General features: G+C 38.2%; 1 protein-coding gene and 1 long non-coding RNA gene across 6 annotated transcripts in view; one reads left to right on the forward strand and one right to left on the reverse strand.

The window, feature by feature from the left end:
• The window catches only part of RIC1 (RIC1 homolog, RAB6A GEF complex partner 1), a 181,853-nt gene extending 169,634 nt beyond the window's left edge, over positions 1 to 12,219 (reverse strand). For 2 of the 4 annotated variants that reach the window (XM_056805439.1, XM_056805440.1), the window contains exon 1: positions 11,685 to 12,219. In XM_056805439.1, coding sequence (XP_056661417.1) covers positions 11,685 to 11,828 — 144 coding nt within the window. In that variant the 5' untranslated portion in view covers positions 11,829 to 12,219. The remainder of the gene's footprint in view (positions 1 to 11,684) is intronic. The other 2 variants (XM_056805441.1, XM_056805438.1) reach the window with 1 other exon arrangement.
• Positions 12,195 to 19,440, forward strand: part of LOC130455509 (uncharacterized) — a 37,865-nt gene continuing 30,619 nt past the window's right edge. Inside the window, exons 1-2 of one of the 2 annotated variants that reach the window (XR_008913527.1) lie at positions 12,195 to 12,279; positions 15,845 to 15,993. This is a non-coding gene — a long non-coding RNA (uncharacterized LOC130455509). Of the gene's footprint in view, positions 12,280 to 12,310; positions 12,744 to 15,844; positions 15,994 to 19,440 lie in introns of those variants that run through there. The other variant, XR_008913526.1, reaches the window with a different exon arrangement.

Raw genomic sequence — 19,440 nt, forward strand, 5'->3', positions numbered from 1 at the left:
TTGGCTGCGAGAAGGGTTGGGGTAGGGAAAGGAGGGAAATAATGTGATTATTGTAACCAAGGAATAATGTTCTAAATAGACTAAATAAACTCATTCAAATGGAAAAAGAAATAAAAAAATAAAATCACCCTACACAATATAAAATACTTAGAGATCTATCTACCAAGAGAAACACAGGAACCATACGAACACAACTACAAGACACTCACATAATTAAAACTAGATCTAAACAATTGGAAAAACATCGATTGCTCCTGGGTAAGATGAGCTAACATAATAAAAATGACAATCCTACCCAAATTAATTTATTCATTTACTGTTATAACCATTGAACTACCAAAAAACTTTTTTAATGAATTAGAAAAAAACCATAACAAAGTTCATTTGGAAGAACAAAAAGTTCAAGGATATCCAGGGAAAGCATGAAAAAAAAAATGCAAATGAAGAAGGTCTTGCAGTCCCAGATCTCAAACTATATTATTAAGCAGTGGTCATCAAAACAATTTGGCACTGGCTGAGAGAGATAAAGGAGGATCAGTGGAATAGACTTGGGTAAGTGACCTCAGCAAGACAGTCTATGATAAACCCAAAGATCCCAGCTTTTGGAACCAAAATCCACTAGTTGATAAAAACTGCTGTGAATATTGGAAGACAGTATGGGAGAGATTAGATTTGGATTCACATCTCACACCCTACACCTAGATAAATTCAGAATGGGTGAATGACTTGAATATAAAGAAGGAAACTGTAAGCAAATTAGGTGAACACAGAATAGTATACTTGTCAGATCTTTGGGAAAGGAAAGACTTTAAAACAAAGCAAGAGCTAGGAAAAAAAATCACAAAATATAAAATCAACAATTTTGATTACATCAAATTAAAAAGGTTTTGTACAAACAAAACCAATGCAACCAAAATTAGAAGGGAAGCAGCAAATTGGGAAACAATCTTCATTAAAAAAAAACCTCTGACAAAGGTCTAATTACTCAAATTTATAAAAAGCTAAACCAATTGTACAAAAAATCAAGCCATTCTCCGATTGATAAATGGGCAAGGGACACGAATAGGCAATTTTCAGTTAAAGAAATCAAAACTATTAATAAGCACATGAAAAAGTGTTCTAAATCTCTTATAATCAGAGAATTGCAAATCAAAACAACTCTTGAGGTATCACCTCACACCTAGCAGACTGGCTAAGATGACAGCAAAGGAAAGTAATGAATGCTGGTGGGGATGTGGCAAAGTCCAGTCATTAATGTATTGCTGGTGGAGTTGTGAATTAATCTAACCATTCTGGAGGGCAATCTGGAACTATGCCCAAAGGGCACTAAAAGACTGTCTGCCCTTTGATCCAGCCATAGCACTGCTGGGTTTATACCCCTAAGAGATAATAAGGAAAAAAGACTTGTACAAGAATATTCATAGCTGCCCTCTTTGTGGTGGCAAAAAATTGGAAAATGAGGGGATGCCCTTCAAATCAGGAATGGCTGAACAAATTGTGGTATATGTTGGTGATGGAATACTATTGTGCTCAAAGGAATAATAAACTGGAGGAATTCCATGGGAACTGGAATGACCTCCAATTGATGCAGAGTGAAAAGAACCGAACCAGGAGAATATTGGAAACAGAGACCGATACACTGTGGTACAACTGAATGACTTCTCCATTAGTGGCAATGCAGTGATCCTGAACAACTTGGAGCGATCTATGAGAAAAAACACTATCCACATTCAGAGGGAAAACTGTGGGAGTAGAAACACAGAAGAAAAAAAACTGCTTAAATACATGAGTCAAGGGGATATCCTTGGTTGGGGATGTAGACTCTAAATGAACATCCTAATGCAAACACCAACAATATAGAAATAGGTTTTGATCAAGGACACATGTAATAACCGGTGAAATTGCACATCAGCTTCAGGAAGGGTAGGGTTAGGGGAGGGAGGGAAATAATATGATTCTTGTAACCAAGAAATAATGTTATAAATTGAATAAATAAAATTAATTTAAATTTTAAAAAACAAGGGAAACAAATTGGAAAAAATGGTTTTTAAAGCAAATTTCTTTAATAAAAACCTCATTTCTCAAATATATAAAGAACTAAGTCAAATTTTAAGAATATAAGTCATTCCTCAATTGATAAATGGTCAAAAGATATAAACAGATACTTTTCAGATGAAGAAATCAAACTGTTCTCACTACAGTCTTATGGAAAAAATGTTCTAAATTAGTATTGATTGAGAAATATAAATTAAAACAACTGTCAGGTACCACTGCACAACTATCAGATTAGATAATCTTACAGTAAAGGATTTGTAAGTGTTGGAGGTGATATGGCAAAACTGGGACACTAATGCATTGTTGTTGAAGTTGTGAACTGATCCAACCATTCTGGAGGGCAATTTGGAACTATACCTAAAGAGCTATAAAACTGTGCATATCCTTTTACCCAGTCATACCACTACTAAATCTGCATCATAAAGAGATTAAAAAAGGAAAAGGATTTTTTTATACAAAAATATTTATAGCAACTCTTTTTGTGGTGGCAAAGAACTGAAACTGGAAATAGAGGGGATGTCCATCAATTCGGGAATGGATGAACAAATTGTGGTATATAATTATGATAGAATATTATTGTACTATATAAGAAATGATAAATAGGATGACTTCAGAAAAACCTGAAAAGACCTAAATAAACTGATGCAGTGAAGTAAACAGAACCAGGAGAGCATCATGTACAGTTATGGCAATACTTGGTTATTCTCGGCAACACAATGATTCAGGACAATTCTGAAGGATCTATAACAAACATCCACCTCCAGAGAAAAAACTGACAGAATCTGAATGCAAAGCAAAGCATACTAATTTTTGACTCTTCATTTGTGTGTGCTTTTATTTGGGGATTTTAGTTTTATATGGCTATTCTCACAACATGACCAATATGGAAATGTTGTGCATGATTATACATATATAACTCAAATTGTTTACTATATATGGAAAATTAATCTTGACTTGGGATGTTTTCTATGAAATGATATTCAGCCCCACCATGAAAAACAATTTCATTTTAGGGCTGAAGTTCAAATAATTTCTTCCCAAGGTGTTCGGTCCTCCCTTCCTTTGTTTAGATGTAAAAGCTGGATGACTTGAGACCAGCTCCTTTTTTAAAATCAATCTATAAACATGAACTCTTTTTGGTGGTGAAGTTATTAAATTAACCAGGGACACTCCATGTGGGGAAGAGTACATGTGCTCTGCATTGCCTTTCTGGATTGTCATGAGGACTCTTGGTCTCTGAAATATCTTCCTCTTGTCCTGATCTAGGTCTATGCTTCCAATCAGAAAGGCCCTGGAAAGGGACATCAAGAAGAGCATAAAAATTGATGTAAGGGACAGGAAATCAGGGCTTTTTCCAAGAATTCAGAAGGCCACAAGATCTGGTTCTGGTCTTGTTCAACTGTAAGAAGTTGGAAGCACTGCCTGGCCAGGAGGCCTGAGGCTCTAGCACTCTCAACTAGCTAGCCAAGCAGTTCATCTCCTAACCTACCCTATCCATTTTTTGCTATTTAATAAATAATAATTACAAATTTAAGATATGGTCTCTGGAGAATTTTAATTGTTTCACATCTTAGGTTTGAGAGGTAGGAAAGGAGGGAGTGAGACAATCTGGATTTTGTAATTTTGGAAAACCTATGTTAAAATTTTTATTTAAAAATTGTAAAGTATACATATTTCTCAGCACCACATGGAACTCTTACAAGAAGAAATCACAGACACAATAGAACTGAATAAGAACATAGTAATGAAATAACAGCCAAAATTTCTGGGATGCAGCTAAAGGTAGTCTTAGGGTGAAAAATTAAAATTTTATATATTATATATTTTTAATTTATAAAAATTTATAAAATAGAAAAAGAATCAGAGCTGAATATTCATTTTAACAAATTAGAAAAACAATAAATAGCATGGGGGTAGGGTGGTTGGAATTATTGGGAAAATGGATAAAAGGAAAACAAACCCTTCCCAGAAATTATAAATGAACCTAAAAGCCAATTCTTCAAAAAGACCAATAAAAATGACACTTAACTAATCTGATTAAAATAATGCAAAAAACAAAAAACAAAAAACTCCAAATCAATAAAAGAGTAAATGAGCAAAGTGAAATCACAGCAAAACAGCAAGAAATTAAAATAATCATCAAAATATATTATACAGCTACATACTAACAAAACTGAGGACATAAAAGAAACAAAGAAGTACTTTCAAAAATACAAAATAATTCAAACTAATACAATACCAGTTAGAGACACAATCACAGAAAAGGAAATAAATTTAACCATTAAAGAACTACTAACAACAAAAACTTCTGGTCTTGATGGATTCAATGGGAAAATTCTATCAAACTTAAAGAATTAACATCTATTATATTGCTCTTCTGAGACAAATATAGTTCTAATACCTAAACTAGGGAATGAAAAAACACAAAAAGAAAACTATTGGTCAGTATCATTAATAATTATTCAAAAACGTTAAACAAAGTCCTTTCAAACAAATTACAGAGATTTATCCAAGAAATCATTCATTATGAAGTAGGATTTATACTAGGGATTCAAGGATGATTCAACATCAGAAAAATAATCAACAGAGTTCATCATATTAAACACCAAAACCCATGATCATTCCAATAGATGCAAGAAACGGCTTTAACAAAGTATAACATTTTTATGCTAAAAAAGAGCTACAAAGTATAGGCACAGAAAGGCTTTTTTAATATCATAAAAAGCATCTAAAGCCAAAAGCAAGCATCATATGCAAAATAGGGAAACACTAGAACTTTTTCCAATAAATACAAGAATGAAGCAAAGATGTCTACTTTCCCCACTATTATTTGACATAATTCTGTTAATGCTAGCTATAATGATAAGACAAAAGAAAGAAATCAAAGGCATAGATAGGTAAAGGAAAACAAAGTTGTCTTTATTGATGATATAATTTACATAAAAAATCCTAAGGAATTAGCAAAGACACTAATTGAGACAATTGATAGCTTTGGCAAAGTTGCAGGCTACAAAATTAACTCTTAAACTTCAGCAACATTTCTATATAAAAATAGCAAAGCAAAAGAAGCAATAATAGAAAGGGAAATCCCATTCTAAATAAGAACACACAAAAGACTTATATAGATTCGACAAAATGCGCTCCATAAAGAGAAAGAATAACTTAAATAGCTAGAGGAATATTCAGTATTCCAGACTATGCTATGCTAACATACGAGAAATGTCAACATTATCAAAATTCATTTATATTTTTAACCATTTAAATATCAAATTATCCAGGGGATACTTTAGAGAACTTGATAAAATAATAACAAAATTTGCTTGGAAAAACAAAAGATATGTGATATGAAATGATAAATAGTAGTAAGGAACAGGGGGAATAGCACTTCTAGACCTCAAACTATATAACAAAGTCATCATCAAAGCTATCTGGTACTGTCTAAAAAAAAAATTTAGATGGATCAGTGGAACTGACTAGATAAAATTAGTAATAATAGCATTCAACTAGATTTTGATAAAGTGGAAAACATAAATTACCTAGAAAAAACTCCTTATTTGATAAAAATTGCTGGGAAAATTGTAAAGTACCTGGCAGAAGTTAGGCTTACACCAACATCTTATACTACATTCTATAAAACATTACAAGTGGATAATCAACCTTAATATTAAAAATCAGACCATAAAAAATTTTAGAAGAAAAACAGATCACATATCTCTCATAGCTTATTGATAGCAGATCTACTCTTAATCAAATAATAGAAACTGAAAACATGAAACTGAAAAGTTTATGCACTAGCAAAATTAATGCCCCTGGGAAAAGCGAAGTAGTTATATGAAAAAAAAGGATTTGCTATCCCCTATATATATATATATATATATATATATATATATATATATTATGACTAACAGCCATTTTCCAATGGATAAGTGACCAAAGGATATAAACAGTTCTCAAAAGAAAAATTGCAAAATATTAATGACCACATGAAAAAATGCTCCAAAAACTAATAAGAGATAAGAGAAATGCGCACATCAAAAAAAAAAAATCCTGAGGTTTCACCTCATTTCCTGAAAACTGGAAAAAATGATCAAAACAATGGCAATAGTCCACGTTAAAAAGTGTTGTAGAATCATAGGCACACATTCAATTTTGATGGAGCTATGGACCATTTTGGAAAATAATTTGGAATAATACAAATAAAGTAATAAAATATCCAAATTCTTTGAATTGAAGACTATCACTCCAAAGAAGCCATCTTTGAGAAAAACTCCATATACGCCAAAATATTTATAGCAACAATTTTTGTGGATTGGAATTGGAAACAAAGTAGAGATTCATTAATTAGGGAATGACTAAACAAGTTATGCTACTGAATGTAATGAAATATTGCTGTATTGTAAGGAATGATACGTATGATGAATACAGAGAAGCAAAGAAAGGGCTAAAGGTACTAATGCAGAGTGAATTAAGAAAAGCCCTCCCCCCAAGAAATTTTAAAGATCAAGCAGGATTCAACTGAAGAGATATGAGAGGCCAGTCCCCATTTAACTGGAGGCCCACAGATATTACACATTGCAAATGTTTTCTGACTTAGATTCTGATGTATTAATCAATTGGGCTAATTACTTTTCCCTTTCTCAAAAAAGAATACTATTTATTATATGGAATGATTCTTGGGGAATGAATAGAGACACAGGATAACTATTATCATGTAAGAAGTAATAGACATTGGTAAAAACTTAAAAAAAAAAAGTAATATCATGAGGCAAGCAGAGAATTTGAATCTACCTAGTGCCTGTCCTATAACAAGCATTTAATAAATATCTGAATTGATATAAATAGCTTCTAATCTAATGGATCTTACAATCTATTGGGGAAAAGACACATATGCATACAATGATAATATATAAGTCCATAAGATGTACAAGTAAAGAGATTTGAATGAAAAGCCATTAGTGTTTTAAGAGAATACCATAGTAAATAATTTTAAAGTGGGATTTTAAAGGATGGGTAGGAAGAATTCAATAGTAAAAAGCAAGTGCAAGCATAGAAAACAGCATCAACAAGGACACAGAGGCTGGTAAAATAAGGATATCTAGTGATGGCAGTAAACAGTTTACTTTGGCTGAGTTATAAAATACATGTGAGGAAGAATGAGAAGAGCTACTAGATAGACAGAATGATCTAAGAATGTGGAAAGTCTTGAATGCCAGGATAAGGAATTAAAACTACTTTGTAAGCAACAGGGACCTCTTGAACAGTTTTCAGCGAAGAATGACATGAGCAGAAGTAAAATTAATCTGATGGTGCTATTAATGAAAAATTAAAAGGTGAAACAAATGAAAGAAAGAGTCCTTAAGAAGCTATTCCAATAGTCAAGCAAGGTAGTAATGGAGCCTTGGGCTAGCTAGAAGAGTGGCAGTGGGAAAGGAACTTCAAAACAATCATATTAGAATTAAAACTAAAAAGACTTGATAATGCAATAATAATGATAAGGGAGAGAGATGTGTTTTAAAAAACATCCTCAAAGGGTTAAAACATTGGAGTCTGAGGGACTGACTGAAAGCAAGGCAGGTTTCAGAACAAAGACAGTAAATTGTTTTCTATATGTTGAATTCGAAGTACTGGTGGAACATCCAGATCGGAAGATACTGAAGGAGGCTGGAAACAGTTCTAGAGCTCAAGGTCTGTAGATTTGAGAAGCAACTACACAAAGGTGATAATTGAAGCCAGAAGTGCATTCAAGTAAAATCACCAAGGGAAAGATTATAGAGAGCTAGGTCAAGGACAGAATATTGAATATCTACTTCAAGGCACTAGGAAATGCACAAGGAAGAAGAAAAGACAAAAAGGAACAAATAAAAGTGTAATAGAATAAGGAAAGTGTGGTGGACTTTCACTTTAGTCCATTATTTTTACTTACTAAATAATGATCAAGAAACCAAGAAAGGAAGAGGCAGTCAATAACTGAGAAAGACTCAGGGACTTGCAATCAAGTTCAACTTAGTGAAAACAATTTCTGTAAAGCAATTGGAGTTGCCAAATTGCAAAGTGCTAAGGAAAATCCAAGATGAAGTGGTTGCATAAAGATGAATAGAGACAGGAGATGAGTTTATATAGCTTATAGAGCAGAAGAGTAGAATAGTCAAGGAAGAGGTTTTAAGAATTGGAGAGACTTGAATGTATTTTTATAGAGAATTTTTTTTAAAAGAGTCAATAAAGATGTTTCCTAAGAAAAAATATAGAAATAAGCAAGAAATTGGGATCAAGAACACAGGTTTATGGATTAGTTTTGGAGGGAAAAAATGAGTGTAGCAATTCCCCTGATACATGAAAGAAGAAGTGATGCCACAGAGATCATCTGAAAAGTTAATAAAGGGAGTTGAGGAATTAATTTTCTCAGTTAAGTAGGGGGTTAAGTCATCTGTTTTAAATCTAGGGTTTGAGGGAAAGGTTTGGAACAATTGCTGTTTGGAATCAGATAAGTAGTCAGTAAAAATAGAGTAGGATGCCCAAGCAGCAATGAGGGTCCAGATGAGGTTATGTTTGCAGCAGAACATATTCTTCCCAAAGAAACAATGTTATAAATAATGGTTAACTTCTCAGGTTGGTCCATGAAAGCAGATGTAATTGAACTATTTATTAAAACACTACAGTTCTGAGTCCTTAGAGGAATGAGTGATACGGCCCAGGAAAAAAAGAGGAAAAAGAAACCACTTTTCTGTGCAGGCTTAGATTTCTAATAGCCCACGTTTGTCCTTGGTACCCTCCCATCGTACCACAGACCTCAAGTTGCCTTAAATCTACCAAGTAAGATCCTCTCTTGGGAGATTAGGTAAGGTAGGTCTATTCTGCCCTTCATAAAGTCCATCTACTACCTCCCCATTGGTTTGGGGTTTTTTCTGGTTGTTGTTACTTAATTACCTACCTCCTTTTCCCTTTCAAAGACCTCAGTGAACCATAATGTACAAATCCACACAGAAAACATTTAAATGTCAAATGAAACTATGATTTAGAAACCATCAGATTAAACCAAAATATAAGACAAAAAACCCTACTTTGATTCAAACAGCGTAACAAAGAAAACATGTATATTCAGGTAAGATGGCAAGTCTGCACAGTGCCATCTGGAAGTCTTGACTCCAAGTTTCCTTTCCCAAACTTTTTGGTTTCTTCTTTTCCTCCACTTTAAACCCTGTAAAAATAAGACTTGAATCCAGGACTTCAATCCCCAGAAGCCCTTGCTCCACTTCCCCAGAATGCCTTCTAATCTCACTGAATTCTCACCTGGGCCCGGAGATGGAGAAGGGGTATTTAACCTGATTGGAAAGGCTTTTGGGTTTTTCCTGTTTCCGCTTGCAAGCAGATGTGGCTCTTTTCATAATGTAGGTGAGGTTGTCTAGGCTCCTGGGCCTAGACACATGCTTTCTTATCCTGTATTTTCTTTAATCCTTAATCTTCAATAAACCTCTAAAAATAGAATACTCCTTGCAGAGAGAAAAACCAATTTCTATCTTGCCTCAGTCTCCCCAAAATTTTAATCTTTACAACCCTCAGTCTCCAAAACCTACAAGATTTTCAGTGACTCTCATGGTAGCAATCTGGGAATCCACTAACCAAAGGGAGGTAGAGATTTGTACCAGAACTATTTCCTACCTGCATTAGATTTTTGAGTTTATATAGCACCATTCCTCCAAACTAACTAGGCACGGTTAAATGAAAAGCATTGTTGGAATGAATTATCCTGACAAGAATTCTAGAATGTTATCCATTTTAGAGTGAGGAAAAAGTGGTTTGTAGTTCAGTATTCTCCTCATAATAGTTTTATCTAATATTAAATTGGACTATTTTAACAGGAAGAAAAATTAAGACGAAAGTAGTCTGGATATTGTGAAGGCAATTCATCACATTTGGCAAAATTCTAATCCAAAAAAGTTCTGCCATTGTGAGCTAAGTGACCTGGGCCAAGTCACTTGACCTCTCTGGGCCTCCTTCTCCTCAAAAATATAATGAAAGGATTAAAATAGATAAAACTCTTAATTTCTCTTCCAGTTCTAAATCAATGCTAATAAGATCATTGTTAGTCAATGTGCTATAAAACATAAAACTACTTAAAACAATAATTTAAAGTGTAAACTCTGATTAGCACTTCCTCAATCAAAACTCAAATGTATAGAATACATATTAGAAAAAAATTAAGTTCAGAGTATTTCCATCACAAAAATATACTTTTAATTGTTATTTCTGACTGAAAAACCGATCAAACATATATTTAATGTAAGAAATTATTAACTATATCAGCATTACCAAAATCCCAAAGCTAATTTTCCCAGACATTGTGAGGACAGTCAAGGACACTTTGATGGTAACACTGAGGGATTTTTAGTATTAACTTAACTGGACCAGTTGGTTCACATGGTCACATGACATGAGGTCACAGCCTATCTCCAGAGTCCAGTTATCTTACAGAAAAAAATGTTTACTACCTAAAGTCCAGTCCTGACATGGGTAGGTGGTGCCTTCCTTATGAACAAAAAAAAGTGATCCATTTCTTAGTACTCTTTACATTATGTGGATTTCAAAAAATAGGTCTAAGCAGCTTGAGAGTTTGGGGGAGGAATATCTCATGCACGATTTATTTTCAAACTTAACTCTCATCTGTCCATGACAATGAGCTATAAGTAGAGTGTGGATAATTAAAAGCCATAGAAAATGGGGGAAATAACTTTAACATCTCCAAAGTATTCTTTCAGAGCTGGTACTAGGGAACATAACAATGATCTGAATAACATGGTCCCTAGCAGCTGTCTGTCCCCTACGGAAGGATAAAGGTAAAAAAATTTTTTTTAAATCTTGTGGTGGGGGAGGGCAGAAAGAGGGGAGGTTTAAACATTCTTAAGTTTATAAACTAGCCCTTAAAAAAAAGGATCAGCTATAATTTTCAAGTACCAAAGTTATGCCAAAAAGCAAATGCCTGTTATTTGACATTCCATCACCCACCTAGGTTAACCCAACTCCGTTCCCACTGCAGGGGAAAGCTGGAGAAGTACACTCCCCAGACATTTATTTTAAACTATTAAAAAAAAAGTTCAGACGGACTTTGCCAATGTTTTCAGCACCACACAGTCGAGAGCCCAGGCACGGGTGCAACTAAGTTGGCACCGAGGAGCCTTCCTAAAAGTGGACATGCTTGGGGACTAAAGAACCATCACTTTTTTTTTTAACTCCAGTTTAGGATAGTCCCTCTCAGTTCCCCTTACCCTCCCACCCCTATTCTCCAGTTGGAGGAGAGAACAGGGACTTTTCCCAGACTCTCCTTTAAACAGGTACATGGCGGCAAGGAGTGGGGGAGCTAATTACGACGCGGGGAAAGCAAGATGCGTGGGCTAGGAGAAGGGCTAGTAAGGCGGGAGGGGGCGGGTGGAGGGAAAGGATTGGTGGAGTGAAGATCCCCATTAGGACAAGGAGGAGGACTTAGAAGTTTGGGGGGTAGATACTTGGTGTTGGGGTGGACGAGGGGCGCGCAATGCCCCAGCCGCGGAAGGATTTAGGGTGGGGGAGGAGAGAAAGAGACAGTGGGGGAGGGGAGGGAACCGGGCGGGCAGCGGGGGCGCTCCTCTTAGACTTACTCGGCTGTACCAGATGCTGAGGTGGGCCGGGGCCAACACGGCAAAGAAGGCTCTCTGAGAGTCGGTCTGGATGTGAAAAGGAGGCTCCGCCGGGCTCCCCACGGGGCAGAACAGCCTCTTGGGCCAGCCGCTTAGGAAATACATGGTCCACCCCGAACCGGCCCCAGCTGCTTCGCTGCTGCCACCGACGCGCCGCCGGGTTGCCGGCCCTGCTTCCCGGACCCTTCCCCACCCCCACCCCCCCTCTCACACGCAGCCCCTCCGGACCGGACCCCCGCCTCCTACACCGGTAGCGGCACCGGCGATGGTGGCTGCTCGGGGCATCTGCCCGCTGGCCGGGTCGGGCCAGGCCGACGCGACGCGACGCGACGCTCGCTCTCCGGAGCTGACGGGGCTGACTGTGGGAGGGAGGGAAAGGGGAGAGGGAGGAGAGGGAAGGGGACGGGGAAGAGGAAGGGAGGCGGGCCGAAGGGAGGAAGGGGGGGGCAGCCGGAGCCCAGCCCCTGTCCCCGCCCCTTCCCTCGGCCGCACGGTACGTCAGGACGCCCCAAGCAACGTAGTGGCGAGGAGTGAGTGACGACGTGGGGGGAAGCAGGTGAGTGCGTGCGCTCTCTAGTGCTCCCGCCCCTCGCAATTACGCCCCCTCTTCTCGGGCCTGCGTGTATGGGCACCCCGAACCTGGCAGTCTCAGTGCGCATGCACCGTTGTCTCGGCCCTGTGGGCTTTCGCTATTTTATGGGGCTGTCTTTGTAACTTTGTTTTGCTTTTTTGTTATCCTGACTTTTAGCGCAATTCTTGGAACTTAGCAAGCATTTAATAAGTGATTGATTTCTAACTTCAGTTTCTTCTGTAAAGTGGGGATAAACCTTTAGACTGCCTATATGCCACTCAAGAGTATCCTGTGGAAAACAGCACTGCGGACAAGAGAAAAAACTTGAGAGAAGTCAGATAAAGGCAGACGGGGATGATGCAAGCATCCCGCTGTGCAATTAGAGAGCTCAGACTGGGTCAAACGTGACTTCCCTTCGTAGTTCGCTTTCCCTTTGGTAGGCTCCTCAGGTAGGGTCCTGGGCCTGTGCTTGACTACCCCGGGAGGGGGTACCTTTCTACACGAATCCTATCAGGTGGGGAGCTGAGCTAAGACCGTGGGGCAGAGAATTGTGGTGACTAGCTGAACGGGAATCCGAAGCAAACAAGGAAAATTTATCCAGCTCTTTTGTGCTTGCACTGTTAATAGAAAGACAACCATAAAAGAGGCCTTTGCCCTCATGGAGCTTACAGTTTATCTAGAGAATGGAACATATATATGTACCTAGATCCAAAATAAATGCAATGTAATAGGGGGTGAGAAGGGATAGGGAAGGGAATTCTGGAAAGCTCTGGAAGATGGAATTTGAGCTGAACCTTGAAGAAAAAATGGGGATTCCAAGAACAGTGAGGAGAGTGTGTTTCAAACATTCCTGCCAGGAGATAGGAAGTGGAGTGACATATGTGGGGATCTGCTAAAAGGTCCATTTGGCCAGGCTTCATTGTGGAGCCTGAGGATGCTTTGTGAAGGTAAAGGAGTTGAACTGAGAGTTCAAATAGAATACGATTGCAAAAGCAACCAGGTGAGAGGTGATGGGAGCGGTAATTAGGAAGGTCACTGTTAGTGGAGAGGAGGTGTGGAAGGGGGAAAGGTGTTGTAGAGGTAAAAACATTTTAGCAAGTGACTGGATCCGTAGGGTCAAGTCAAGCCAACAAGTACTTACTGAATGCCAAGTACTTGTAGTTAATATTGGAGCTACAAAGAAAGACAAAAGCAACCCCTGACTCTAAAGAGCTCACATTTTAAAAAGGGAGATGATATACAAATAACTAAGTGCAAACATATACAGGATGAATTGAGGGTATAGTCTGTAAAGCCAATGGATTGAATGGAGCTTGGAAGTAACAGATGGTATAGTGTATAATAATAATAATTTTGTATTGCTCTTATAGATCTTCATGGAACTTTACATTATCTCATTTGATCCTCACAACAACCCTTTAACAAGGTTATATTATTATGCCCATTTTACAGACAAGCAAGCTGAGGGTGAGAGAAAAAAATTAAGTGACACTATCCTAAGAAGGGAATCTGCAGACACTAGCATTATATTTATAGGAACAAAGTGATAGAACTGCAAAAAACCTTAGAGGGCAGTGTGCTATAAAAATGGCAAGAAATTGGTGATCAAGGGAGCAGGGTTATTGCTTAGATATTAACTGTGTGACCATAGGTAAATCATAATCATAAGATCTGGATTTGAAAGGTACATGAACAGCCATCTACAGCTAATCTCGCTAATCCTTTCATTTTCTGATTGAGGAAACTGAGGCCCAGAGGAGAAAAATTAATTGTTCAAAGTCACCTAAAGCAGGAAGGGGTAAAACCAACGATTCAAATAGGTATCTTCTGATTCTTAACTCAGTGCACTTTTTACCATTTCAGGTTACCGCCACAATTTCTAGTTAATAACCAAAAATTAAATGTTACTGTCTTCTGCTTCCATGTACCCCACACCGCTGGCAAAACTAACCTAGAAAAATGTCCCAATCAAGTCCTCATAGTCTAGATCTTTTATCTTTCAAGTATAAAGGAACCAAACCAATTATTCAAGCCCTAATCTTTGGGCCAACCAAAACCCAAGAAGGGGTTTCCTATATCATTTAAGTAATATCAACCCAGCCTACATAGAATCAGTATTTCTTCTACCATATCAAGGTTTGACAGTTCTGTTTTAGATTATAAATCATAGAATTAAGTAGCACTTAATATGGTGGCTGGCACAGGATAGGTACTTAATGCTTGTTTACTGACCATAGCTAGCAAGAGTATGACTGAGAGTTAAACTCCAAACTCTCTGAATCCAGAGTTCTTTATATTACAGATCCCACATTGCACTGGAGAGTTTGGGCTAAGTTTTTTAAAGAAGTGATTGACTCACTCATAAGTGGCATTTTTCTTTAGCTTGCTTATCTGACATATCTTTCTAAGTCTCCATTGCTTTACCTCCTATGCATAAGGGTCTTTCAAACTTCTCTCCTAACCCTTTTCACTTCTTTCTCTATATACTTTACTTTCATCCTGCCCCACATATCCAGTCAGTTGCGATGTCTTTTCTGTTGCTTCTCAACTTCTTGCATCTATTCCCTCCTTTCTACTTCCTGCACCATCAATGTAGTCCAGGACCTTATCATCTCTACTGTATAATTGAAAATCTGTTACCCTAAAAAAGAGCTGCATTTCCTGGGAGTCCACTGACTTCCTGTAGATGGAATATTAGGCAAGGAGGTGAAGGGTTCCACCCTTTTTTTTGGCCCTGTCGGGCAAGCATGGTGGTGGTGAGTGGAGATTTTAAAATGGCTAATCAGCCATAGGCACAAGGTCTTTATTTTGTATCTTCTTTATTCCTTGATTTCTAATGATCATTAATAAATCCCTTAAAATATGATGTTTTCATTATTGAGATTTAATTTTAATTTTTACATTTATGGCAACCAGAAGTTGGGGAAAAAATTCTCAATCTTTTTAAGATAGCCTATATAAATTTTTTAAAGCAATGTTTCTCCTTCCAAGGCTTTTTACCCACCCCACCCACCCACCCTCAAAAACTACAAGAGAACTCCGAACTGTCTTTGGAGCCGCTGCCTTTTTCTTTCCCTACTTTATGTCTGGTCACTCTCCCTCCTGGCCAGGCTATTTTTAGCCAGGGGACTCTTGTTGAAGAAGAGAGTCACTTCTCTCGCCCATCTGCTTGAACCCATGTTCCTCAGTTTTTCACTGCTGCCTTTGGCATTACTAATACTGCTTCCTCCTGATCGCTTGCCCCCGACCCTGATTGCTCATCCAGCCCCAGCCCCAGGACCCAGAGTGCTAGTAGCTGACTCTGTGTCTTTGAAACTCACAAACTTGGAGTTGCTCTCCAGGGCAATGGTAAAAACTGGGGTGTATTTTCCTTAGGCAATGATTAGACTCCTAACTCCCTCTCTATGTGGCTGGGGAAACAAACTGTTCCCTAGCATTTTACCTCAGGGGAGAAGGGGAAGGGAAGAAGGAAGTTACTCTTCCAAACAGAAAGTTAATTACAAGCATGGCATACTCTATAAAAGAGCAGTACCTTGCTTATTTCAAATAGATTCTACCGACTTCTGGGTAAACATGGCTGCAATCTAGATGTGACTCGCTACCCCTCCCTGGCACCGAACGAAATAGACTACCTCAAAAGAGCATAAAAATTACCTTTGGAAGAACAGAGGGACTCCCCAGTAACCCACAGAAATGAAGGTACGTGGGGTTTGAACATTTCCACACTATAAGGAGGAGGAAAAGCTCGCACAAAAACATGAACTGAGCCGCCCTTCCCACACACACACACACCTCCCCCACCAAACCAGAGTGAGCTACTGGAGTGCTCACTGGGATAGCGAGTGATTGGGGAACATCTCTGTCTGGGGGGGGGGGGGCACACCAGGGTCCTTGGGATCTAAAGACTGCAAGGAAACAACCTCTCAGGGCGGTTTCACGGGAAAATCCTGTGCTAAGCAAAGGGGCGGCTCCGCTGAGAGGCTGTGCTGAGCAAAGGGGTGGAGGCTCTGAGAAGCTGAGCTGAGCAAAGGGGCGCTGAGAGGCTGCACTGAGCAAAGGGGCGCTGAGAGGCTGCTCTGAGCAAAGGGGCGCTGAGAAGCTGCGCTGAGCAAAGGGGCGCTGAGAGGCTGCACTGAGCAAAGGGGCAACCGAGCTGAGAGGCTGCACTGAGCAAAGGGGCGGAGGCACTGAAAGGCTGCATTGAGCAAAGGGGCACTAAGAGGCTGCGCTGAGCAAAGGGGTGGCTGCTCTGAGAGGCTGCACTGAGCAAAGGGGCGCTGAGAGGCTGCGCTGAGCAAAGGGGCTGCTGCGCTGAGCACAGGGACCTGCGCTCTAAGAAACCTCGGAGGCTGGGAAGAACTAGTCTGAGGCAACCTAAATTTCACAGAAAACCTACCCACATCACCCAAACCCCAGACCAAAAAAGAAAGTGGAATAAAACCACCAATGGGATGGCTCACATGTCCCAAAATCAAGCCTCCAAGAAGAAAGGGGGGGGGGGGGGAGTGACTATTGAAAACTTTTATGGAGGGAGTACCCAAGGAAAAGAAGAGAATGAGGATGAAATCCAAACAAAATCAGAACATGCCTCCCAAAATGGAAACTATCCACAAGCTCTGGAAGATCTCAAATTGGAGCTTACCCAAAAGATGGAAACCTTTTGGGAAAAAAAATGGGAGAAAGAGATCAGCAGTCTGATAGATAAGACTTCACAACTGGAGAAGGAGCTGGAAGCATCTAATAGAAGGGCAGACAAAGCTGAAAAGCAAAACCAGTCCCTAACGACCAGAATTAAGTAACTAGAAGACAGAAAGCATGCCTAAAAGATGGAAACCTTTTGGAAAGAAAAATGGGAGAAAGAGATCAGCAGTCTGATAGACATGACTTCACAACTGGAGAAAGAGCTGGAAGCATCTAATAGAAGGGCAGACAAAGCTGAAAAGCAAAACCAGTCCCTAACGACAAGAATTAAGCAAATGGAAGACAACGAGATTACAAAACAGCAAGAATCAATAAAGCAAAGTCAAATAGCTCCTACCATTCATGAGTGCACTGATCCCTTCACTTATCTTGCCTGAGATTCAGGGGAGAAATTCATCTCCCTACAACCCTTGTCATTTGCCCAGGCTCTAAGATTCATCCAATTTGAGATTCCTCAACCTCATGTTCTCCCTCACTATGGGAAATACCACAGTTCTGACAAAAGGAATCTGAATGGATAGAGGTGAAAATTTTAAACCTTTTCAGACTCCATTGTATTATGAAAGTCTCTGTATTTTATTGTATTTTGCTGATTGTTTTGCTTTAAGATTTAATTTTGTTGTTTTAAGTTCACATATTTAATCAACACTATTCTCTTACATTGAATAATTTTAATCTAATGTGTTTTAATTACTGATATATTCAGCTACATTTTCCCTATAACTATACTGAACAAATATTATTGAATAAGCCCATATAAAAAACAGCTTTTTTTTTTTTTCATTTTGGCTTTGTAAATTGTCACATAGAGGATGGATGGACCTCATCAAAAACTGGTTACAATTGTATAATAACATTTGGAAAATGTAATGAGCCAAATATCTCAAATTGATTTTAAGGGGTCTTTAAACATGAATTTTAGATGTTTCTTCTCAACTCTGATTATTTTGCCTGCCTCTTAGTTATTTGTAACAAGAGGTAAGATCCATTTTAGTAGCTGAAGTGAAGTACAATTATAATCCCCACCTCCTGATTGTAAACTTTAAATTACTCCATCCTACTTAAACCTTATTTTAGGGGAAGATAAAGTTGTAATCTCCTGATTGAACAATGAAGGTACTTGGTTCTCACCTTATAGTGAAGCTAGAACTTTAAGCTAAGTCTATTTTTAGTATCCAATACAAAGTCTCTTTTAGTATCCTAATACAAAAAGGTGTTAAGTAACTATAAAAGTTAAATTAATCACAAAAAGGTCAAGTAACTAACAAAAGGAGAAGTTAACAAAGAAGTGTGAAGTAATTCTAAAAATATAATCTAATCAAAAGGAGATGAGAACTAGGAATGGGCAATTAGAGGAGGAGACACAAGGGTGAAAGGTCTATATATTTGGCTCCCTTATTGTCTCTGAAAAGGATCTTGATTGGAGGGACTCTCTTTCCTTTATTGGTGGTGGAGAGTTAGCTGAGAGGACCATGTTGAGCCTTTCGGCATCTTAGCATGGCTATAGGCTATTGTCCAGTTCGGTGGTGAGTTTATGGCTAAGTTTTCCTTCTTTACTTTCCAACTTTATCCTCTTAGAAGCCTCTAATCTTCTTCAGACACCTAGAGGCAGGGATTTTTAAATTCCCCCTGGCACAGGCCAGGTGGGAGAAATCCTATATCCCCTTCCTTCCCTCTCCTTAATTCCTTCCCTCTATATTAATTAAATTACCATAAAATACCAGACTGACTTGGGTATTTTATTTGGGATTTTCCCCAATGACCAATTAAATCTAGATTTTAAGTCACAACTCTAAATTCATCTTTACAGATGAGACATTATAGTCTCATACCAAAGGAGCTGGGAAGTTGATCCCAAGGCATGGTGCCCCTGGATGGCTCCCAAGAGGGAGCATCTCTCATTTTTAACTCATCAGCTTACTCTACCCTTCCACCAGAATGATCTAAATTCTTGATGACATTTTTTTAGACCCAACATCAACAGTACAGCGGTTTGGTTTTTTCTAGACTCCTCTGCCCCATTTTTGTAATGATGGCAGTAATAGATTTTTTAAAATATCTCAGCCAAGGTTGAAACATTGCTATACCTGAAAAACTTGTGACAAGTATCCATTAGCTTCTAATGTCATACAGCAGATTCATGTAAAATATGAGAGTGGGTTTGTTTGCTATTGTCATTAAATGGGCTATTATAACTTTGGGGATTTTGATGCTTCTTGAATGTGCATTACATGTTGTACTACTGTTATTTATTAAAAAATGGTTACTTTGTAAACAGTGGATCATGGCCAAGTTTGAAGAGGTAATGGATCTCAATTTTAGTGAGGAAGTTTTGTATTCTGCCTTTTCTTAGCTGACACAGTGTGTCAATGATTGTAAGCTATATATATTTGATTTTATAAAAAGCTCTTTTATTGTTTTTGCTTGCATGTGCAATATACTATT

The sequence above is a fragment of the Monodelphis domestica genome, chromosome 7 (genome assembly GCF_027887165.1).
Source record: "Monodelphis domestica isolate mMonDom1 chromosome 7, mMonDom1.pri, whole genome shotgun sequence".
NCBI lineage: Eukaryota > Metazoa > Chordata > Mammalia > Didelphimorphia > Didelphidae > Monodelphis > Monodelphis domestica.